The sequence below is a fragment of the Heloderma suspectum genome, chromosome 1 (genome assembly GCF_057233095.1).
Source record: "Heloderma suspectum isolate Gila_16-S chromosome 1, 16-S_ref, whole genome shotgun sequence".
NCBI classification, from domain to species: domain Eukaryota; kingdom Metazoa; phylum Chordata; class Lepidosauria; order Squamata; family Helodermatidae; genus Heloderma; species Heloderma suspectum.
The window spans coordinates 274,011,769-274,036,993 of record NC_139458.1 but is presented as its reverse complement, the minus strand read 5'-3'; the positions used below and the strand labels follow the sequence as shown (position 1 = coordinate 274,036,993).

General features: G+C 43.7%; 1 protein-coding gene across 8 annotated transcripts in view; it reads left to right on the top strand.

The window, feature by feature from the left end:
- Positions 1 to 25,225, top strand: part of HPCAL1 (hippocalcin like 1) — a 110,773-nt gene that overhangs the window by 55,249 nt on the left and 30,299 nt on the right. For 2 of the 8 annotated variants that reach the window (XM_084826652.1, XM_084826647.1), the window contains exon 2: positions 332 to 422. The exons of 4 other annotated variants lie outside the window; for them this stretch is intronic. Coding sequence is in view for 2 of the 4 variants with exons in the window: in XM_084826645.1 (XP_084682771.1) it covers positions 779 to 1,693 (915 nt within the window). In the remaining 2 variants the exon portion in view is untranslated. Of the gene's footprint in view, positions 1 to 331; positions 4,269 to 25,225 lie in introns of those variants that run through there. 2 more of the 8 variants (XM_084826645.1, XM_084826646.1) reach the window with 1 other exon arrangement.

The window sequence follows — 25,225 nt, the reverse complement described above, 5'->3', positions numbered from 1 at the left end:
AAAGAAGACTATAAAAGGTGCACAAAAATTTACTAATCTAAGAAAATAGAGCACCAGTATATTTTATATTACATAACAGTACTTTAGGGGAATATTATATGCCAGATGTAGCTATGTTGGGGGGTGGGGTGGAAAAAGACATTCATCTAGGCATAACTGCCTTAGATTCAAATGATCCACCTTAACTCATCACTCACTCACTTGAGACAGAGCAGGGCAGAGTTCCTAATCCCAAATGTTAATCTGGCCTGGGAAAGTGAAATCTATGATAAGCTCTACTCATGCTGTTTGGGGCTCTTAACTTTGCATGGTTGCTGTCTCCTGTTCGTAGGTTGGCTGAGATGTTGAGAACATGGCTGTCTTCCATCCAGGTCAGAAGGGAGCCATAGTGATGAATGGCATGTTTCCAGCAGCATTTGTAGGTAACGTTTCCCAGATCAAATCAAGAACCTCTGACAAAAGTCAACTGAGAGTGTGCATTGTGGATAAACTGTGGTTGGGAATTCTGCCTCAACCAGCATCACTGGGAAAACTGATTTGGAGTTGCTCCTAATGCAGTGGGTGCTGCTTCTCCTCCATGTTGTGTTCCTGTACCACCGTGATGAGGGTTTGAATATAGGAACCACATGGGCAGGGGTAGATCTAATGGGATGAACCCATGTAATTGGCCTCACTCCTTGCAGCTCCTACATTCATCTGTTCACCAGAGCAGCATGAAGTCTGGGTACAGAGACATGGCTCCCACGTTGCTAGTGACAGTTCAAATGGATAATGTGAGATGGTAGTGATCGTCTGTGCCTGTGGAGTAGGTAGAAACACCAAGATGTTCCAGTTGTTACAACCTGATGATGTGGACAAGATGCTTGCAATAATGCGACTGACCACGTGCCCTCTTGATCTCTTTCCCTCCTGGCTAATAAAAGCTAGCAGAGGGGGTATGACTGGGTGGGTCCAGGGAGTGATAAATGCTTCCTTATGGGAAGGGGTGGTCTCTGCTGTCCTTAAGGAGGCAGTAGTGCGGCCACTCCTGAAGAAGCCCACTCTGGACCCAACGGTATTAGACAACTACCGCCCAGTCGCAAATACCCCTTTTCTAGGGAAGGTACTTGAGAGGATCGTGGCAGACCAACTGCAGGCACTGTTGGAGGATACTGATTATCTAGACCCATTTCAATCTGGGCTTCATCCTGGTTATGGGACTGAATCAGCCTTGTTCACCCTGATGGGTGACCTTTATCGAGAGAGGGACAGGGGGAGTGCAACCCTGTTAATTCTGCTCGATCTCTCATCGGCTTTTGATACCATTGACCATGGTATCGTCCTGGATAGACTCTGTGGGATGGGTATTGGAGGCACTGTGTTACAGTGGTTCCGGTCCTACCTTTGGGGCCAATTTCAGAGAGTAACATTGGGTGACTATTCCTTGGCCCCTTGGCAATTGAGCTATGGGGTGCAGCAGGGTACCATCTTGTCCCCAGTGTTGTTTAACATCTATATGAAGCCGCTGGAAGCGATCATTAGGGGATTTGGAGCTAAATGCCATCAGTATGCTGGTGACACGCAGCTCTATCTCCCTGTGACATCTGAATCAGGAGAGGCTGTGCAAGTCCTGAATCAGTGCCTAGACTCAGTAATGGGCTGGATGAGGGCCAGAAAACTGAAGCTGAATCCTGGCAGGATGGAAGCCCTGTGAGTGAGTGCTTCCCGAGTCCAGGAGGTAGGCTCATTGCCTGTTCTGGATGGGGTTGCACTCCCTTTGAAAGATAAGGTCCATAGTCTGGGGGTACTCCTAGATCCTTCATTGTTGCTGGAGGCCCAAGTGGTTGCGGCGGCTCGGAGTGCCTTTTACCAGCTTCAGCTGGTTCACCAGCTACGGCCTCTCCTGGACAGGGATAGCTTGACCACAGTGGTACAGGCATTAGTAATGTCAAGCCTGGATTACTGCAATGCGCTCTATGTGGGGCTGCCCTTAAGGCTGGTCCAGAAGCTGGGGCTAGTGCAGAATGCAGCAGCTCGGCTGTTGTCGGGAGCTGCCCCTTTTCAGCATGTAACTGCTCTGCTGAGGGAACAGCACTGGCTGCCTATTCACTACCAGGCCAGGTTTAAGGTATTAGTGCTAGTGCACAAAGCCCTAAACAACTTGGGACCAGGATACCTGATACAGCGCCTCCTTCCTTTTCCAGTGGTGCAGTGCCACAAGCTGCACCTGTTAAAACATCCATTGTCTTAGAAAACCTGAGTGACCAGATGTGCCACAGAGACATAAGCTGTGAACTTCCCAAACATTCTGGGGCCTTGAATGAAGCTACATTCTGGCCCCGGTCATGAGTACAAAAAGACTTTACGCACCTTCACCCACTGGGATGCTAGAACTGAAGAGCTTTGCTGCTTTAAAGGGCCACCCAAAAGGCTGTAAGGGTGAAATGAACCCCTTGAAGCAAGGACTTAAGGACATAAGAAGAGCCCTGCTGGATCAAACCAAGGGTCCATCTAGTCCAGCATTCGGTTCACAAAGTGGCCAGCCAGCTGTCAACCAGGAACTCCACGGGGGGAGCGCAAGAGCACCTTCCCCCCCGTGTTCCCCAGCAACTGCTGTACATTGGCTCACTGCCTCTGGTACTGGAGGTAGCACGTAGCCATCAGGACTACTAGCCATTGATAGCTTTTACATTTTCCTTAATTTGTTTTTTTCTTGACCATACAATATGTGGCAAGAAATGAACCAGCTGGCTATTTTCCATTTGAAAAATCCTGACTGCAAGTGAAGTGTGTTATATGATGGATTTTAGGGACCAGGTTTTTTTAAACGTTCTGCTCCTGCCTGAGGACATAGCTGGGGGACAAGAGAAGATACAAAATTGAATAATACAGTATCTAAAGTGAGGCGTCTCAAACATTTGTTTTATGAAAGAGTGACCACTTCCCTTCTGTTTATTGACTGATTTAGTATTGTATTTTGTTCTGTGTCACTCTTGATACTGCTGAACTTGGCAACCGGCCACCCTGGGACAGATGGACTCCGTGTGTTGTTGTTCAGTCGTGTCCGACTCTTCGTGACCCCATGGACCATAGCACGCCAGGCCTTCCTGTCTTGCGCTCTCTCCCGGAGTGTGCTCAAGTACATATTCATTGCATCGGTGATGCTATCTAGCCATCTCATCCTCTGCCGTCCCCTTCTCCTTTTGCCTTCAATCTTTCCCAGCATCACAGTCTTTTCCAGAGAGTTTTCTCTTCGCATTAGGTGGCCAAAATATTTGAGCTTCAGCTTCAGGATCTGTCCTTCCAATGAGCACTCAGGGTTGATTTCCTTTAGTATGGACTGATATGACCTCCTTGCAGTCCAGGAGACTCGTAAGAGTCTTCTCCAGCACCACAGTTCGAAAGCATCAATTCTTCGGCGCTCAGCCTTCCTTATAGTCCAGCTCTCACAGCCATACATTACTACTGGGAAAACCATAGCTTTGATTAGACTTAATCAAAGTCTTTGATTAGACTTTGTCGGCAAAGTGATGTCTCTGCTTCTTACTATGCTGTCTAGGTTGGCCATAGCTTTCCTCCCAAGGAGCAAGCGTCTTTTAATTTCATGGCTACAGTCACCGTCTGCGGTGATCTTGGAGCCCAAGAAAGTAAAATCTGTCACTGCTTCCATTTCTTCCCCAGGAAGTGATGGGGCCAGATGCCATGATCTTAGTTTTCTTAATGTTGAGTTTCAAACCAGCTTTTGCACTCTCCTCTTTCACCCTCAACAAGAGGCTCTTGAGATCCTCTTCACTTTCTGCCACTAGGGTGGTATCGTCTGCATATGGGAGGTTGTTGATAATTCTCCCAGCAATCTTAATTCCGACCTCTGATTCATCCAACCCGGCATTTCTCATGATGTACTCTGCATATAAGTTAAATAAGCAGGGCGACAATATGCAGCCTTGTCGTACTCCTTTCCCAATTTTGAACCACTCGGTTGTTCCATGTCTGGTTCTTACTGTTGCTTCTTGACCCTGGTACAGGTTTCTCAGGAGACAGGTAAGGTGGTCTGGTACTCCCATTACTTTAAGAATTTGCCACAGTTTGTTGTGATCCACACAATCAAAGGCTTTAGTGTAGTCAATGAAGCAGAAATAGACGTTTTTCTGGAATTCTCTTGCTTTCTCCATGATGCAGCGAATGTTGGCGATTTGATCTCTAGTTCCTCTGCCTCTTCGAAACCCCGCTTGTACTTCGGGTAGTTCTCGGTTCGCATACTGCTGAAACCTAGCTTGTAGGATTTTGAGCATCACCTTGCTGGCATGTGAAATGAGCGCAATTGTGCGGTAGTTTGAACACTCTTTGGCGTTGCCCTTCTTTGGAATTGGAATGTAAACTGACCTTTTCCAGTCCTGCGGCCATTGCTGAGTGTTCCAAATTTGTTGGCATATTGAGTGCAGCACTTTAACAGCATCATCTTTTAGGATTTTAAATAGCTCAGCTGGAATACTGTCATCTCCACTAGCTTTGTTGTTAGTAATGCTTCCTAAGGCCCACTTGACTTCACTTTCTAGGATGCCCGGCTCAAGTTCAGTGACCGCACCATCATGGCTATCAGGGACATTCAGATCTTTCCTGTATAGTTCTTCTGTGTATTCTTGCCACCTCTTCTTAATCTCATCTGCTTCTGTGAGGTCCCTGCCTTCTTTGTCCTTTATCATGCCCGTCTTTGCACAAAACGTTCCCTTGAGATCTCCGATTTTCTTGAAGAGATCTCTAGTCTTTCCCATTCTGTTGTTTTCCTCGATTTCTTTGCATTGTTCATTTAAGAAGGCCTTCTTGTCTCTCCTTGCTATTCTCTGGAACTCTGCATTCAGTTGGATGTATCTTCCCCTTTCTCCCTTGCTTTTCGCTTCCCTTCTTTCCTCAGCTACTTGTAAAGCCTCATCAGACAGCCACTTGGCTTTCTTGCATTTCTTTTTCTTTGGGATGGATTTCGTTGCTGCCTCCTGAGCAGTGTTACGGACCTCCGTCCATAGTTCCTCAGGCACTCTGTCTATCAGGTCTAATCCCTGAAATCTATTCGTCACCTCCACTGTATATTCATCAGGGATATGATTTAGGTCATACCTGAATGGTTTAGTGGTTTTCCCTACGTTCTTCAATTTAAGCCGAAATTTTGCAACAAGAAGCTCATGATCTGAGCCACAGTCAGCTCCAGGTCTTGTTTTTACTGACTGTATAGAGCTTCTCCATCTTTGGCTGCAAAGGACATAATCAATCTGATTTCGATATTGACCATCTGGTGATGTCCATGTGTAGAGTCGTCTCTTGTGCTGTTGGAAAAGAGTGTTTGCTATGATCAGCATGTTCTCTTGGCAAAACTCTATTAGCTTTTGTCCTGCTTCATTTTGTACACCAAGGCCATGCCTGCCTGTTATCCCAGTGATTTCGTGACTTCCTACTTTAGCATTCCAATCCCCTATGATGAAGAGGACATCTTTTTTTGGTGTTAGTTCTAGAAGGTGTTGCAGGTCTTTCTAGAACCGATCAACCTCAGCTTCTTCGGCATCAGTGGTTGGGGCGTAGACTTGAATTACTGTGATGTTGAATGGTTTGCCTTGGATTCGTCCTGAGATCATTCTATCGTTTTTAAGATTGTACCCCAGTACTGCTTTTCCCACCCTTTTGTTGACTGTGAGTGCTACTCCATTTCTTCTAAGGGATTCTTGTAGATATGATGGTCACCTGAATTAAATTCGCCCATGCCTGTCCATTTTAGTTCGCTGATTCCCAAGATGTCGATGTTCAATCTTGCCATCTCATGTTTGACCACCTCCAGCTTACCTTGATTCATTGATCTAACATTCCAGGTTCCTAAACAATATTGTTCTTTACAGCATCGGATTTTCTTTTCACCACCAGACACATCCACAGCTGAGTGTCCTTTCGGCTTTGGTCCAGCCACTTCACTCTTTCTGGTGCTACTTGGAAATTCCCTCTGCTCTTCCCCAGTAGTATATTGGACACCTTCCCACCTGAGGGGCTCATCTTCCGGTGTCATCTCTTTTAGCCTTGTGTTACGTTCCATGGGGTTTTCTTGGCAAGAATACTGGAGTGGGTTGCCATTTCCTTCTCCAGTGGACCACATTTTGTCAGAACTCTCCGCCATGACCTGTCCGTCTTGGGTGGCCCTGCACGGCATAGCTTATGGCTTCACTGAGTTACACAAGCCCCTTCGCCACAACAAGGCAGTGATCCATGAAGGGGGGACTCTGTGTGAAATGTGCATAATTAACATGACAAAGTGAAATTTGAGCCAGGGAATCATACCGAATCTCGACTAAAACAAGGACTGTCTGAACTTATATCTTCTTCCCCCTACCTCCTACTGCTAATAAGAACCATTATTCAAAAGTCTCAGTTGAACCGAAGCTGGAAAGGCGCCTTACCAAACAATTGAAATAATATGTATTAATTTTTTTTATTACATTTCTGTACTGCCCAATACCTGTTTCACTAAAAATACTGATGTTGTGGTATACTTACTGACTCCAGCCTGATTGATTCATACATACATAAAAACTAGTATCTTGGAAAGAGGTTTAATTGTTTTTACTTTATCCAGGATTTTGTATTGCATCATCTTCAAGGGCTGGGAAATCAATAGACAGCATGGAGAGCTGTTGTTTTAAGGATAGGGTCCCACAGCTTTGAAAGAGGCTGTGGTGAGGCCTTGTTGAAGAAACTAAATTTAGGCATCTCTACACTGGTGTCTCTACACTCCCCAACTGGGTTTTTTTGTGAGGCATTCATCCTGTTGTTGTTCTGGGCTTTCCCCCTACCTCTCCTGTACTATTCTGGGATGGGGATATTTGTGTTATTTTCTGTGCCATGATAGCACCACCAGCAGCCCATGTAGTTGTACAATGACAGAAGGAAGCACTTTCCCAGGGGGTGCCGTTTGGATGATGAAGGCAATGACATGACGGATTGGGAATGTCACCCCAGCACGCCTGCGCTCTTCCTGCTCCACCTGATTTGTTACTGTTCGCCAGCAGAGCAGCGACACGACAGAGTGGCACAGCGGGGAACAATGAGAACCCAGATATCTCTTCTTTCACACACATCACATCCCAAATAGTTTTTAAAATAAATTTTGTGTATGTCTATCCCTGCCCTCTTCAGCCTTGGGGGGAACACAGAGAGGCTCACAAATCAAGGAAATATGCAATATAAATGCAAATACTTTATTTAAATTACTTTTACTCAGCTGCAAAGGCTCACAAAAAGATTGTAAGCCAGTTTGGGATACTTGCTTGGGTGTGCCAATCACCGTGAAGCAACCAATGATCAGCGAGGGGAGGGAAAGGATAGGGCAAGGGGGAGGTACCATGGAGTGTCTCGCAACATGACTGGTTCTTATGAGACGCACCGCTCCCCGTGGAATTATTAAAAGTACAGCGTAGCAAGGTAAATGAAGCCTGTATAAAGAACCCCATGCTTGAACAATAACCAAAAACAGCAACACTGTGGTGGAATATAGCGGTCACGTAGAGAGCCATTCAATCCTATGGTTTCGGTTAGCCCACCCTGTGTCAAATTTGCCATTCCTAGGCAAGGTGCTGGAGCTGGTGATGACCTCACAACTCCAAGCAATGTTAGATAATACTGATTATTTAGATCCATTCTAATCAGGTTTAAGACCATAGGCTGGTACGCCAGCTGCAACCGTATCTAGAGAGGATGGACTGTGCCTTAGTTATCCATGTAGTGATGACGTCCAGGCTGGACTACTATAACGTGCTGTATGTGGGGCTGCCTTTGAAGATGGTCCGGAAACTTTCGCTGGTGCAGAACGTGGCTGCCTGAGTGTTGGTAGGGACAGATCATATAACACCACCTATACTGCGCCAGCTACACTGGTTTGTTTCCAAGCTCAATTTAAAGTGCTACTTTTATCAGACTGGGTTGTAGCTGCAATTGTGTTGTAGGTTCTGTCTTATGCTGATGTCTGTGGATTCTTGGAACCTTTCCTGTTTTTATTATTACATCAGAATTTTATTATATGAATTTACTGTCGTACGCCACCTTGGGAAAGCTCCTGCCCTGAAAGGCAGCTTCAGAATATTTTAAGTTAATAAACAAATTCTGAGTTCATGGCAAGATTTAAAGCTTCTGAGTTCACACTCATTCTCTCAGTTACTTGACAATACTAGTTCTGTCTCTTTAGGTGGAACTTTCTGGGACATACAGCCACATCACACTCCTCTTTTCTTTGCCACTCCTTAAACTACACAATTTTTTTTTCACAACAAACATTGATGAGAAGTGGGCAGTCTTTTTCTGTAGTATGTCTGGTACTGTTTCTGGTTTTTATATATTATAGGACTGCAAGTCTTATTAGGAATTGCAAGAACACTTAGGGGCTGTTTGGATGTAGCACAGCTTTTGGTGGGTTAATTAACCCACGAATTGTGGGGACATGTGCTTTGCACGAGCTGCTTCTTGTGTCCAGTAACAGCCTTTAAATGCCACATTTGGGAGTTGTTACCATGATGTCCAAACCCAGGAACCTGGGGTTGTCCATGGGTTAAACAAACCCAAGTTAACCCATGTCTTGTTCTTGGGTTAACTTGCGGGTTGTTTAACACATGAACAACCTCACGTTCCTGGTTTCAGACATCACAGTAACAACCCTTAAATGTGGCATGTGAGGGTTATTACTGGAAACCAGTAGCGGTGTATGTACTTGCAATTTGTGGGTCAATTAATTAATTAATTAATTGACCCATGAATTGCCACCAAAAATTGGTATTACATCCGAACATGGTCTTAGTGTGTGTTGGCTACTTGAAAGTTCATCCATGATAACTCTAACTATAGATGAACGCAATCTCACTCCCATAATAACCACTAACAACCATTTAACTGAAGATGGAAATGCTCAGCTTGCTACATGGGTGAATAATACAAGTTAGAGCCACAATAGGTGCCTGAGTGAACACTAGACAGTGAGTGATAGCATGATACCATTCTTGGTTCAAGGTAGTCATATGCCTAAAATAATTTTTCATTCTATCTCTAAGTTTAGAATGTTGAAAGCACTGTATTGTTAAAAGTAGATTTTTTTAAATTCTTTATTTTGGTTTTCTTTTATCTCAAAAATATTGGCTTCCAGGGTATTTAATATAAGATTTCTGGCTCTTAAGGAACATAATGATTTCTATGTAAATGTCTACAAAGATTCTTAATTGGCTCAAATATGAAATAAAGTTCATAAGCCACACCCTTAGTTACATGTGGCTGCAGAACTAGCAAAAAGAATCTCTCTCTAATGAGTTTGTTGTTGAAGTTCAGCCAGCAGTTATTTTTATCTCCTCACATGACCAAAATATTTTCAGTGAATATGGCCAGATGACTATTAGGCAGCTGTTATAGTTAAAAATGGGACCAAAGTTCTAATACATCCAGCTTAATAGGTAATAATAACGGCCATTTCATGTGCTACATTTTTCCCCAGGTCAGTCCTGCAGGTGATCTTCCTGCTCAAATATGGAAAAGAATGTAATGTATTTCTTACATAGAAAAATGTCTCCATTACTAACCAGGGTAATGTGGTTTGCTGAACTGTGCTTTTGGAGTTTATGGTAGCGAAGCTGTCTGTGCCTGTCATAGACTCACTTCGGTATGCAGGTAAAGCAGGGACAGGGAATTGGGTAGGAAGCCAAAAGAATAGCTGCAGGATTTGGGAGCAGGCAGAAATACAACGTAGGGGCCCAAACGTATTGGAGGTTGGTGGGATTAAGCTACAAGAAAGGGATGTTGGAGAGAAGGGGATACTGAAGGAGAGAAGGGGATACCAAAGGAGTCAGGAGTGCTGAACATGCGGGGGGGGGGTTTGACAGATAGAGCAGCCTTCCCCAGCCTGGTGCCCTCCAGATGTTTGGGGCTACATTCCCAGCAGTCCTGACCATTGGCCATGCTGGCTGGGGCTGATGGGAGTTGAAATCCAAACCATCTAGAGGGCAGCTTGGTTTTTGGCTTCCTGCTGCTTCTGGCATAGCCAAAGATTCTGAGTTTGCATATTACTGGAGAAGATGGATAACATGCTTGCAGATGCTCTTCTTCCTTCCCCTCCCATGCAGAATATGCAAAGTGGTCATTTATCTTGACTGGCCCTGTAAGTATTAACAGAGCCAGGGAAATAGGGTAGGGGAAGGCAAAAGTGGGGCAAAGGAACAGATAGAGGAGAGTGTCAGCATTCCTCACTGAGAGGATTCTTCACCCAGTCCCTTTTCACAAACACTCTATTACAGGAGTGCAGAAGCTTCAGCCTGCGAAGCAGCCCAATCCAGCCCATGCCCCACCTCCTGGAGGATTCCCTTTGGAGGGCATCCCCGCTTCTATCTTAGATGTGAGATCGGCCATAACAACAGGGATTCCCCTGCTGATGTGCCCCACCACGGAACCCCTGCTGTTATTTCTGATCTCAGATCTGAGATAGCAGCAGGGATGCCAGGTGGCCTTGGCCTGGCCTGCCCCTGCAGAGGAGAGAGCACGTGCTCTTCCCCACGCACAGCTGACTCCCATGCCCTGCCACCCCTCATCCCTGTTGCTGTCTCCAATCTGAGATCGGAGATAACAGCCGGGGGGGGGGGCAGGACTTGCCTGTGCCAGGGAGAGCAGCCACTGTCCCTCCCCATCATGTGGGCAAGTCCCAACTCCCAGGCCACCCTGCATCCCCTCTGCTATCTCTGATCCATGCTTTGCCCATGCTGGGAGGAGGAATAGTTCCATACTTCCTTACAGCATGAAGAAAAAAGAAACAAAAGAAAAGACAATGATGTCAGGGGTAGGGCCACACCCCCTGACATTATCCAGCCCATAAGGTGAGGGGCAATCAGCCCTACCTCAAAACAGTTCTGCACCCCCCCTTTGCTAGATGTATTAACACAAAGTTTTATTTTTTGGCATAAGCAGCAGCCTTGGTTATGAGCCACTAGCAAATTGCCCATCATTGTGACACCGTGTGCGTGCCTGTCTGTCTATTGTAAAGAGCCCTGGAGGGTGCAGGGTCTCTGCACACAAATCAAATGGCATAGCTCTTCAGGACCCCTCTCAGGGGCTACCAGATGGAAGACAAGTTTCCCCTTGCTACAGTATTGTTCCCAAGGACAGAGCTTTACTTTTTTTCCGTTCACCTCCATGGGAGAAGGTAAAAAGGTGCACCTGGGGATACAACCAGACCGTGGACTACTATGTGCACATAGGTTTTGCCTGGTATGTGAAAACAGCTTTCTGTAGTTGTGTCTATTGTATGAGTGAGTGATATTGTTGTTCAGTCGTGTCCGACTCTTCGTGACCCCATGGACCATAGCACGCCAGGCCTTCCTGTCCTGCGCACTCTCCCGGAGTGTGCTCAGGTTCATATTCATTGCATCGGTGATGCTATCTAGCCATCTCATCCTCTGCCGTCCCCTTCTCCTTTTGCCTTCAATCTTTCCCAGCATCACGGTCTTTTCCAGAGAGTTTTCTCTTCGCATTAGGTGGCCAAAATATTTGAGCTTCAGCTTCAGTATCTGTCCTTCCAATGAGCACTCAGGGTTGATTTTCTTTAGGATGGACTGATTTGACCTCCTTGCAGTCCAGGGGACTCGTAAGAGTCTTCTCCAGCACCACAGTTCGAAAGCATCAATTCTTCGGCGCTCAGCCTTCCTTATAGTCCAGCTCTCACAGCCATACATTACTACTGGGAAAACCATAGCTTTGATTAGATGGACCTTTGTTGACAAGGTGATGTCTCTGCTTCTTACTATGCTGTCTAGGTTGGCCATAGCTTTCCTCCCAAGGAGCAAGCGTCTTTTAATTTCATGGCTACAGTCACCGTCTGCGGTGATCTTGGAGCCCAAGAAAGTAAAATCTGTCACTGCTTCCATTTCTTCCCCTTCTATATGCCAGGAAGTGATAGGGCCAGATGCCATGATCTTAGTTTTTTTTAATGTTGAGTTTCAAACCAGCTTTTGCACTCTCCTATTTCACCCTCAACAAGAGGCTCTTGAGATCCTCTTCATTTTCTGCCATTAGGGTGGTATCGTCTGCATATCGGAGGTTGTTGATAATTCTCCCAGCAATCTTAATTCCGACCTCTGATTCATCCAACCCGGCATTTCTCATGATGTACTCTGCATATAAGTTAAATAAGCAGGGCGACAATATGCAGCCTTGTCGTACTCCTTTCCCAATTTTGAACCACTCGGTTGTTCCATGTCCGGTTCTTACTGTTGCTTCTTGACCCTGGTACAGGTTTCTCAGGAGACAGGTAAGGTGGTCTGGTACTCCCATCACTTTAAGAATTTGCCAGAGTTTGTTGTGATCCACACAATCAAAGGCTTTAGCGTAGTCAATGAAGCAGAAATAGATGTTTTTCTGGAATTCTCTTGCTTTCTCCATGATGCAGCGAATGTTGGCGATTTGATCTCTAGTTCCTCTGCCTCTTGGAAACCCAGCTTGTACTTCCGGTAGTTCTCGGTTCGCATACTGCTGAAGGCTAGCTTGTAGGATTTTGAGCATCACCTTGCTGGCATGTGAAATGAGCGCAATTGTGCGGTAGTTTGAACACTCTTTGGCGTTGCCCTTCTTTGGAATTGGAATGTAAACTGACCTTTTCCAGTCTTGCGGCCATTGCTGAGTGTTCCAAATTTGTTGGCATATTGAATGCATCACTTTAACAGCATCATCTTTTAGGATTTTAAATAGCTCAGCTGGAATACTGTCATCTCCGCTAGCTTTGTTGTTACTAATGCTTCCTAAGGCCCACTTGACTTCACTCTCTAGGATGTCCGGCTCAAGTTCAGTGACCGCACTATCATGGCTATCAAGGACATTACTATCATGGCTATCAAGGACATTAAGATCTTTCCTGTATAGTTCTTCTGTGTATTCTTTCCACCTCTTCTTAATCTCATCTGCTTCTGTTAGGTCCCTGCCTTCTTTGTCCTTTATCATGCCCGTCTTTGCACAAAACGTTCCCTTGAGATCTCCAATTTTCTTGAAGAGATCTCTAGTCTTTCCCATTCTGTTGTTTTCCTCGATTTCCTTGCATTGTTCATTTAAGAAGGCCTTCTTGTCTCTCCTTGCTACTCTGTGGAACTCTGCATTCAGTTGGATATATCTTCCCCTTTCTCCCTTTTGCTTCCCTTCTTTCCTCAGCTACTTGTAAAGCCTCATCAGACAGCCACTTGGCTTTCTTGCATTTCTTTTTCTTTGGGATGGATTTCGTTGCTGCCTCCTGAACAATGTTACGGACCTCCGTCCATAGTTCCTCAGGCACTCTGTCTATCAGGTCTAATCCCTGAAATCTATTCGTCACCTCCACTGTATATTAATCAGGGATATGATTTAGGTCATACCTGAATGGTTTAGTGGTTTTCCCTACGTTCTTCAATTTAAGCCGAAATTTTGCAACAAGAAGCTCATGATCTGAGCCACAGTCAGCTCCAGGTCTTGTTTTTACTGACTGTATGGAGCTTCTCCATCTTTGGCTGCAAAGGACATAATCAATCTGATTTCGATATTGACCATCTGGTGATGTCCATGTGTAGAGTCGTCTCTTGTGCTGTTGGAAAAGAGTGTTTGCTATGATCAGCATGTTCTCTTGGCAAAACTCTTTTAGCTTTTGTCCTGCTTCATTTTGTACACCAAGGCCATGCCTGCCTGTTATCCCAGTGATTTCGTGACTTCCTACTTTAGCATTCCAATCCCCTATGATAAAGAGGACATCTTTTTTTGGTGTTAGTTCTAGAAGGTGTTGGAGGTCTTCATAGAACCGATCAAACTCAGCTTCTTCAGCATCAGTGGTTGGGGCATAGACTTGAATTACTGTGATGTTGAATGGTTTGCCTTGGATTCGTCCTGAGATCATTCTATCATTTTTAAGATTGTACCCCAGTACTGCTTTTCCCACCCTTTTGTTGACTATGAGTGCTACTCCATTTCTTCTAAGGGATTCTTGCCCATAATAGTAGATATGATGGTCACCTGAATTAAATTCGCCCATGCCTGTCCATTTTAGTTCGCTGATTCCCAAGATGTCGATGTTCAATCTTGCCATCTCATGTTTGACCACCTCCAGCTTACCTTGATTCATTGACCTAACATTCCAAGTTCCTAAACAATATTGTTCTTTACAGCATCGGATTTTCTTTTCACCACCAGACACATCCACAGCTGAGTGTCCTTTCAGCTTTGGTCCAGCCACTTCACTCTTTCTGGCGCTACTTGGAAATACCCTCTGCTCTTCCCCAGTAGTATATTGGACACCTTCCGACCTGAGGGGCTCATCTTCCAGCGTCATATCTTTTAGCCTTGTGATACGTTCCATGGGGTTTTCTTGGCAAGAATACTGGAGTGGGTTGCCATTTCCTTCTCCAGTGGACCACATTTTGTCAGAACTCTCCGCCATGACCTGTCCATCTTGGGTGGCCCTGCACGGCATAGCTTATGGCTTCACTGAGTTATGCAAGCCCCTTCGCCACAACAAGGCAGTGATCCATGAAGGGGGAGTGATATACAGAACTCAAGTACAGTGTACATCCAAGTGCACAGTATAAGATACACCATTAACAAGATGCTTCTATAAATACTCAATCATTTTCACTGTGGAAAACTTCTGCCTATAATGAACAGAATACAACATAATGAATTGCGCAGCAAACAAAAAGCCATTATCCCAACTAGCACACAGAATATACATATACTACACATACATATATACTGAGCATTTGAAAGAACACATAAGTTTATGGTGGTGGCTCTGAGTATAGCTTTCTGTGTGAGAAGATAAGCCACAGCCTACTTTTGATGCTCCATTATTTAAGACACTAATGTGCTGTTTGTGCGTTTGCCATTAACCTGATCTCCATGCCACACATGATGATTACAGGAAGGTCTGAACCGCCAGACATACTGTGAGCATGGCTTCACTTTCAAGCTTATTCTTGCAAGACTCCTGTGGTTCCAGTAAAAGCTCTTTATGAGCTTTTCAAAGCTCATGCTTTAGCTGCTGCTCAAATATGTACTGTGTGTGATTCTCCTGCCCTTTTACCCTACAGCTCCTTAGTTACATAAGTGACTTAAGCAGTGTTGCATCATTTGGAGACACTTTGCACTTGATCTCTTCTTTTTTTCATTGGTGTTGAGTATGTACTGTGCGTGAATGTAATTAAAAATACTGTTTTATGAGAAGGATGTTATGCACTTAAAAAAGAATAAGGATAAAAGAGTAGCCTTTCAAAAGCTTGATGCACCCTACAGACTTGCATCTGAAGTAGGCTTTTGCCTACAAAAGCGCATGCATGCTACAAGTCTTTTCCTTTTAATGAGATTCAGGCTGCAATTTTATGCATGCTTATTTGGGGAGTAAGTCCCAGTAGACCCTGTGTGAATTACTGCTCAATAAATGTGATAGGGTTGGGCAGTCAGTTTGTAGTAACCATCACTGCATGTGTGTCCATGTGAAAGAGAGTGAGAGAGGGTAACCACACTTCTCTGTTAAAAAATAAAATTTTTATATGCTAGAAGTGGTTCAGTGTCAAACATTCCCATTATTTTTAAACGGAAAGGTTGCCTTTAATATCCTTATATGATGGGCTTAAAATACCTTTTTGCATCTGGTATCTTCCTGGCCTTAACTGAAGTTATGCATTCAATTGTTTTGAGTACATTTCTGCTTCAGTGCCTGATAAATTTGTTAATCCAGCCTTCTTTAGATCTTTGAAGATTATTGACTGCTAGAGTGCTGTACAAGCGTTCTGGTGTTAGTAGAGTTTAGTAGGTGGAGTGCATGGAGATCTTGGCACTGAATTTGTTCCCAAGGGCAGAATTAGGCATTACAAGGGATATTGCAAGTTGCAGCAGCGGTGAGGACTGGCAGGAGAGAATCGGCGAGAAGGACGGATGCTTAACCCTTCCCCTGACCACTGATTTTCCCCTGCAAATGCCCCTCCCGGCCATGAGATTTATTTTTTTTTAACCAGCTGAGCCCCAAAGCCAAAAGTAAGCCCAGCCCATGGAGGGGGAAGGAACTGCCTCTGTTAGGGAAGGGCATTTTGCATAGGAGAATTGGTGGGTATGGGGTTAAGAACTTCTGTCTGCCTGCCTGCCTGCTGATCCCCCCCTCCAAGTGTCCCCTGTCCCCACATTTATGTTATCTCTGCAAGAATTAGAGTTTGAATGTGTATTTGCCAAACTAATACACAGTCCCACCGTAAGATCGCAGATGTAAAATTACTGTTCTTTTCCAAGAGTGCTGATAACACTGAAGTGCTCTGAACTCCGTATTTGTTAGGTTCAGACTCCTTAGCTTATTACCATTTATAACTCCTTTTTCCTCTATCCTAGGGGCCATCTACATGAGCCTTTTACTCCAGGGCGGGTGCAAGTTGAGATCCTTTCGATTAGATGACATAGTTGCCACTTCGCAACCATCCGTGGTTTTCTCCCAGAAAATGTGGATTTCCAAGGAAGCGTTTTGCTGTGATGTTTATGATTTGCTGTGGGTTTCCCGCGGTTGCGAGCTGTCTGTCCCTGCCCCCGACTGACTTCGTATTTTGGGGCAGGCGTGTTGTAGGTATGCGTAGTGCTTGCACCGCTCTGTGTCGCCCCTTTACTCCCACCATCCCTTCGCAGCTGCGCAGTTACAGAGGCACAGAGAACCGTTTTCATCTATTTAATCACACTTTCACACATTTTTGCAGCTTCGTATCTTCACAGTGGTTGCTTTTTGACTCAGTGCCCAAAGGGCGGGGGGGGGGAGTGTTGGGGGAGGACCAACATCACTCCAGCCACCATTTCGGAGTGATGAGTAGGCACGTAGCACTCACGCTTGTGAGTGCGAACCATTGTGACAGTCTCAGGCTGAGGAACTGACAAACAGATGACGTGGAAATGAAGGAGCACAAAACACTCACTTTTTACCTAACTAGGGACAGAGAGACACAGCAGAACCCCTAAAATACAAAGTAGCCACTGAAGTTTCACACCCCCACACTCACGGGACTGCACACCTGTGCATTTAAGTATAATGGCAAAAAAGGGGGCACGATGGAGTCTGTTAGGGAAGCACACAGTAAATCGCGAGTGTATACCACCAGAAGCTACTTCGAAGCTGCAGTGCTGCGCAGTTGTGATGGAGTGGAGGGTGAAAGAGGTGCCATGTAGATGGGTCCATAGTTCTCAGCAAATGAACTAGTTTTTTGGTTCCACTTCTTCCTAGGCTCCACAAAGGAAACTCTGAGATTGAATCCAAATGTTTATATCTGTTTAAAGGCACTCTTTGCTTTCCAGCTACTTCTACCCTGCCATTCTCGCCCTGTTTATTTAAAAATAGTCTCTGTGACATCCAGAAAGTTCGTCTTGGAGGCTCTACTGTGTTCCAGGTTGGTGTAACCTGGGAAAGTTTCCTAATAAAGGATGTGCAGTGTAATCTGACCCAGAGGAGCTGTCAGAAGGCAGCTGGACTTCCCACTATTAACAATTCCACAGATAACTGGGCCCAGAGATCTATAAATAAATATACACACCCTCTAGATCAGCCTTCCCCAACCTGGTGCCCTCCAGATATGTTAGAGCGTAACCCCCATCATAGGTTTGAATGTCAATTGCCATGCTGGCTGGGAATGATGAGAGGTTCAGTGCAATATATTGGGAGGGAGTCAGGTTGAGGAAGGCTGCTCTAGATACATCTAAGTATACCTCTCTTTCATCACATCATCTCTGTTGTCACCCAGGCAAGTTTCATTATCTATGGCACAGAAACCTGTGTTCCTTCCTTCCCTAAGAGGAGTGAGTTTCTGTTCCATCATATTCTAAGTGTTCTTTTGTTGTTAGGTTTTTGCAAAGATGATCTTAGTAAACGCTTTTTCTTTACCAAGTTTTTGGAAGTTAGCTTTAAGTAAAAAAATAAGTAGCTGGCAGATGGTCTTTTTTTAATTACTTTTTTTTACTTTGTTTAATCTTGAGGCCATTACTCTAATGTTGCAAAGTCATATCTTTTCTATCAGTTCTTTTTCCTCTCCAGAAAGGCAGCAGAATGACTTAACTATTGGGTATGTAAGTGTGAATCTTAATGAGCTGTAACTATATAACCTAATCTGCTGTTCAGCAGGATTTGTATATATTAGAACAGCCTTCCCTAACTGGTGACCTCCAGATGTGTTGGAATACAACCCCATCATCCTCAGGCAGCATGACTAATAGATCTTGTGGTCCAACACATCTGGAGGGCATCAGGTTGGAGAAGACTGAACTAGAACAATTCCACTGATCCTGTGCTTCAGGTTGTGTATAGCTCGAGTTAAATCCTACTGTCGTAGATGCTCAGTTCAGTTTTGGATTGCTGTAAACTATTGCCTGGTACTGAAACTCAGCTGGGGAAGTGGGGTTGGGAGTAGCTATAATCCATGCCTGTTTCGTTTTGGAGAAAACTCAGATCTCCCACCCACCCCAATTGTACGCATTGGGCTTTGTGCTTTTTCAGATCTCAGCAGTTTCCCAGGTATCTTTAATCCCAATGTTTTTGAAGTAAGAAATGGGTCGCCCTGTGAATGTCTGAGCTATCTCTGCCATCTCAAATTTCCCACGAGGCCAAGTTTTTATGGGGAAGGCCTCCAAAGATATTGGGAGGTGCTGGTGGAACAATACTTGCAGTTTCACTTTGAGCTTATTACAACTGTTGTGGAAACCTCTGGAGTAGTCAAATTGCTGTGGTTAGAAATTTGATGCTGAATGTTAGAAAAAAATTGGCAAAAAGCAGAATCCTCAAAATGTCCTCTGCACAGTTCCCATCAATGCTTGGGTATATGGGTAAGAGAGCAGGGTTGACTTTCTCTTTTCAGAATGGGGAAGATGCCATGTAAACAGTACAGAAGTGAAGGACTATTCTTGCCAGAGTCAGTGTAGGAGTAAACTAAAGATACATGTTAATATAGTTGAAACCGAAGACAATGTAATACAATCACAGACAATATGCATATTTTCATGTAGTGGCCACCACTACAAAAGATTGGGGGGAGTATATTTTGGACAAAAGGAGAAAGGGAAAAATTCACTGTGGACTAGGCTTCGCTCATCCTGGGAAGAATAAATGACTTTTCTATGGAAAAAGTAGCAGTCATGAATCTGAGTATCATTTTCCCTTCAGACTCTGTGGCTCTTGTTTCAATGAAGTTCACACTTCTTGTTTACTGATACCTGATAATACCTAACTTTCCTTAAGGTCATATCATGCTAATAAAAGTGGTGGTGGTGAGAGAGTTTGGGTTGAAATGATGAATTGGTTGAGTGAGAGTTGGGAACAGTACCATGTTTTGAATCTTTTGATCAGCTATAAAGAGGGTTCTTGTCAGTTCTGCTATAAGGAGGGGTCTCGTCAGTTCCTGGAAGATAAACGTTTACCACACGATTTACCAGTAGATACCATGTCTACCGTAACTTTAATATTACTTTTGTATACACTCAGCATTCTCTACAGAATTGGGTTGGAAAACATTACAGAAAGAATGTTTATCCAGATCAAAGAAGCAATGGTTAATTACTAAAGGCTTTGCTTTAACTAGGGATGTGTATCAGCTGAAGCCCGAGCCAAATCAACACCTTTCAGACCTTTCCTGGTGCTTCCCAAAGCAAGGCGGGTTTCCCTCCAAAGTGACCAGAATCAAGCAAGGCTTTGTTCACAATTGGGCTTCAGAAAGGCAGACAGCGTGTCTTCAAAAATAGCACCTTTTGCTATTTTTGGTTTCTCTAAACACTGATGGGGGGGCATGGGAATATTGTTGAGTGACTGGTAAGTCCACCTTCTAAACATAGGTTATGTTTTGCCAGGGGCTCTCCAATCACTGTGCTTTGAAGAAGGGCTAGGATGGGACTGTGAGATAGCCATTCTTCCAATGCCACTAAGCTTTGCTATGAAAAAAGCTTTAAACAGGTTTTCAATCATCAGACCTCCCTAGCTTCTGCTCCTATCCTTCTGAAACTTTGCAGGTTTCTTGCCTGGAGACACCTCTATGATGTGTGCCATTTTCATGCAAATTGCCACCAGCTAAAAAAATGTGGGTGGGGGAGTGGAAGCGAATCACTCCATTCCCCCAAATTTGAGGATTCCTCTTCCACATAAACTGCTAACTTCACAGTTTTCTTACTTACGGCCACCCCTATGCTGTCTGTCACTTTTAAAATAATGTCCACAAGGAATATAGGGGGATGAACTCATCATTTTTTGGATACTCTCCAAATGCAAAAGGTTGTTCTTACATAAAAATTGCTGCACCTATTCATTTGAAACATGTCAGGCTTAATCCCGTCAAAAGGGGTAACTGTCCCTGCCAATTTCATCCAATTCTGCCAAAAAATCAAAAGTTATCAGCCGTTCCCTTTTTAAAAAGTCAGTATATAAAGGCACATAGCACAAAAAGCATTGCACCTGTTTTTCTGAAATATGGTAGGTATAATCCCCTCCTAAGGAGCTACTATGCCTGCCAAATGTCATTCACGTCTGACAAACAGAAAAAGTTATAGCCAGGTTGTAATTTCCCATGTTAGCCAGGTGGAGGCATGAAACCTCAGATTTCCGAATCTTGACTTGGGTTCAGTACCTGAGTCAAGTTGGACGGCCTCTGAATCAGTCTGAGCAGAATGGGGGCATGTTTTGAAGCTCTGAATCAGGTGCCAAGTTGAATCTTGTGGTCAGTGCAACCTCAAGTTTTAACCTATATACAGCTTTTTAGCTGAGGGGAATCGGTAAAGGTATACAATTTCAAGGCAGAGCAGGGAGTGAGTGGGATGGGTAAATATATGCAAATTTCATGGCAGAGCAGAAAAATATACACATTTCATAGGAGTGGACATCCAAATGTGTACACTTGTGCAAGACCTTTTTTTTTTAAGGTTGTGAACACATTCAGGGCACTCTCTGGTGTCCTTCTCAATTTTTAGGAGCACAGGGTGGAGGGCACTGACAAAGAGTGGGGGAGGATGGCAGGGGCACTAGTAAGATCACAAGGAACAGCAGGGGTTTTCACTGCTCTTGCTCGGCAGCTCTCTAGCCATTCCCAGCAACCCATGATGAAGTCACCTTGCCGAGTTCAGACATCACAACAAACCAACCTGAACAACCCAGCAACAAGCTATGGGTTTTCAGGGTGACTTGTTCATGGAAAACAACCCACAATGAAGAAACTGCTCTGAATTCAGATGTCACAACAAGCTACCCTGAAACAACCCATGGTGACAACCCACCATGGCTTATCATGTCTGGTGAACTCGGTCTGTGTCACTTGCTCTATGATGCTTGCCGTGTGTAATTGCTACAAAAAATAGAAGTTTCTATTACCATTACAGAAGAGGTAAATGGGAGGCATTTGATCAGAATTAAGGACCTAGTATTTATTCATTAAAAATGAACAGGCTGTGAGGAGGTAGTCTTGTTGCTAAAACATGCCAGCGGGGGGCGGGGGGAGTTGGATTTAGTTCTGTTGCATTTGAATCCCAATTCAAAAAACACTGGTGACCATTCCAAAATCCACCATGCTTTCAATGGCTATCCTTTATTAGTCTTTTTTTGTGATGAATATGCTTGCTGTTATCTGCATCCTTGCAGTATTTTGTTGTGTGTGTGTATTTGTATGCATCTGGCATGATAACACACAACTTGCATTTTCAGTGTGGAAACCTCTGAGAGCTGAGTGTGCCTGTTAAGTTTAGTGTGATAAGAGGATGGAGTTTCGGAAAAGGAAAGGCAGAAATGTTCTAAGCCCTTAATTTATGTATGATGCATTTCTGTTTTCACTTGTATAAAACAGTGATAGTGCTTTACTTTTTTACTGTATCAGCAGATACCTGTACATTATACATCTTTCAAGGCAGAGGAATAGCATGATAGTGTCAGCCTATTATTCAGTTAAAGCAATTTGTCTTTCCCCAGCATTGAAGACAGATTGATTTAAAACTTTTTATTCCATTGAAGTAGCAAGAACTACTTCCTATCAAATAGATTTTTTTTGCCCAAATTCCATTAATGTTTTTCTCTGTTGCCTTGTCTCCTACATCCCTGATGTTCTTTGTTGCTCTACAGTTCCGCTGTGTCAGTGGCTATTCCTAAGATGTATGTCTTTTCTTGTCTTAAACAGAATATTTCCAGAATGCCTGTTGGAGCATGGGGCTGAACTATTTTGGATACCTCTCTTAATTCCTCCCCCCACTTCTCCCCTTTCAAAATTAAAGAGTCACTACTGGTTTGGAATTTTCCTACGTTACTTCGTGTGCACTGAAGTACTGGCATTCTTAAAAGGAAATGTTCAGCTTCCAATGAATCACTATTTCTAACTCTTTATTTTCACTGCAAGTTTTTGTAATATAATATTAATATCCATTAGGACTTTGAACTAATGTGTACTGATAACTGGTAATGTCTTCATGCTGGATTTTTACTTAGTAAATATTAAAACCCTCTTTTCTAAGCTCCTTATGGAATGCTTTTGGGGACCATAGTTAAACTGCAGATTTAACATTTTTGATACTGAAGTTGGTGGTTTATGAAGGTTTTTGGCTAAGTATTTTGTCTCTCCCCCCTCCCCCCCCCCCGTTTTTGTCCGTTATAATTACTGCTATTCCCCATTTTTTTATTACCGCTTTATGAACGGCTGGCTGTTCTTGTTTAATTGATTTCTGGGGTTACCATGTTAACTGCTGTTTTCCATGTTTGTTTTGCATACTGTATGTTTGATATATTGTTTGACTGCTTTATTTTTGTACATTGGCTGTTTCTGTGGGGGGTTAATTGGTGAGGTATAACTTTTACAATTAAATGTCCATCAACATAAAATGTGTCTTCGTATGCAAGGGTAACCACAGTATTTGTTTTACAAGATAACCACAACTGCTGAGGGGTATGTGGGTATAATAGCTTTCAATCTGTCCTAGTTTAGCACCACACTTATTAAATATTTGTTTTTAAACCATTTTCCCTGGATATGCAAGACAACGAAGAGGATAATTTTGTTTTGTTTGCTACCCAGAGAACATGTGTTATGGGCTGGCTATAGAAAATTAATAAAAACATTTTTAATGCTATGTCAAGAAAGGAAAATTAGTAACTAGCATTGCAAACTGAAAAGAAGCTGGAGATTTCAGTATGAATATCATTTTACGTTATCATTTTCTAAACCTGAAATTTGAGTAACTGCAAGTTGTACAATCCTTGGCCTGACTGCATGATCAAGAACCTCTGCCAAGAGGAAAGAGGGGAAATGTTTCCTTTTTCATATCAGGATTAGTTAACTATGACCATATTTCCATTGTGGTGTGTGGGAGGACCCTGCAAATTAAAGCAACATTTATATCCCTACTTTCAGACCTTTGTGTGGTCCTCAGCATGGCTCAAAAAGATCAATTAAAAACAATACACACACACAATAAAACGGTGTAAAAGTACCATCGCTTAGGTTCTCATCAAGATGTTAGAAGGTATTGAAGAGGCAATGCATTTTCAGATGAGAAGGAGAGTCAGTACATCTTTAAATATCAGAAACTACTTATGGAAATTCCAACAAAGGAGATTGTTACCTTGTCATGGTGCTGGAGCTTGAGCACCTCAATGACGCCATGAGCTAAACCATGAAGGGACACCCAAGACAGGAAGGTCGTGGCAGAGAGGTCAGACTAAATACAATCCCTGGGGAAGGTAACAGCAACCCACCCCAGTATTGCCGTGAAAACTAAATGGATCAGTACAACCAGAGATATGTCAGTATACCATCGGAAGATGGGACTCCCAGGTCGGAAGATGGTCAAAATGCTACTGGGGAGGAACAGAGGATATTCTGGAGGTGACAGACTCGACCTTGGGGGAGCTGGGGGTGGTGACGGCCGACATGAAGCTCTGGCATGGGCTGGTCCATGAAGTCACAAAGAGTCAGAAGTGACTGAATGAATAAACAACAAAAAACTTATGGAAAAGGGGAGGTTATTGACTGAATAGTGGTTAGATGTGTGGGTGCATGGAACTGGTATTATTGTATTCAAGTGCTTGTTTGTGCTGAGCAAATATTTAGACATTATTTTGGTTGCGGAATTCATGGTCCACAGCAGCTGATAGTGGCATGTCCGTTCCACCTTTGAGTTGGGGTATAACTCTACCATTGCCTTTGTCCAAGCATAGCACAAGGAAAGCATCCAGAGGAAAGATCTCTCCCTCTGATCCCATATTCATTGTTCATGTGCATTAAGAACAAGACATGGCTTGTCTGAAAAGGCCCCCCAAAGGCAAACATTTCTCCTCAACAATAAATGTGTTGTGGAGGTGTTGTGTGAGAAACTGTGTTTTCATAAGTACTCAAAATGCAGTATTTCTGCTTAAAGATTCTGAATGCCTGACATCATTACAGGGTGGCGGCATGTTGCCTTATTCTGTCTCCCAACACCACCAGTTACAACCTTGACCCATACTGAGGCATCTTAAGAACTTGAAAACACTCCACATTGTTGGGTTAGCTTACCTCATAGACTGCTGCTGAATATCCATCTACATGTGCAATATCATTAAATTCCTTAATTCTTCTGTTGATGACTTTCACTATCTTCTGCTGAATTTGCCATTTTAATATTTGGATCTGAGTAGTAGCAGAGTCGAACATTTTAAAAATGATACCAGTTTCAACCTCTTCAAAGCATGCAATTTATTTGTCAGAGTTGAGTTTGGCTGAGGAATGAAGTGTGCTTAAGGTGAGAGCTGCTTCTGATTCTCATTCCCCATACACACTTCCCATCAATTTCCCCGATTTTGTTTGGATTAATTTTCCCATTCATAACTAGACACTTGAAGTAGAGATACCATCAAAAGCAACACTAGTCATATTGAAACTTTTCAGTGATGTGCTTAGCACTGGTCAACACAGTAGTTATTCCATGAATAAAGGTGGCTGTTTTTTGAAGGCAGCATTCATTTGATAAGGGGAAAAGCAGCTGTGAGTTGTCACTACCTAATTTGTATTTTTCTTAAAACCGTCTCAAGAAGATGTCATTGTACAATGTGTTGTACATTAGGGCTGCCATTTTAAAAACAGTCTGGAAACTTCTAGTCCCCACTCAGCCATGGAAGCTCACTGGGTGACTTTGGGCCAGTCACAGACTCTTAGCCCAACCTACCTCACAGGGTTGTTGTTGTGAGGATAAAAGGGAGAGGAGGAGGATCATGTAAGCCGCCTTGGGT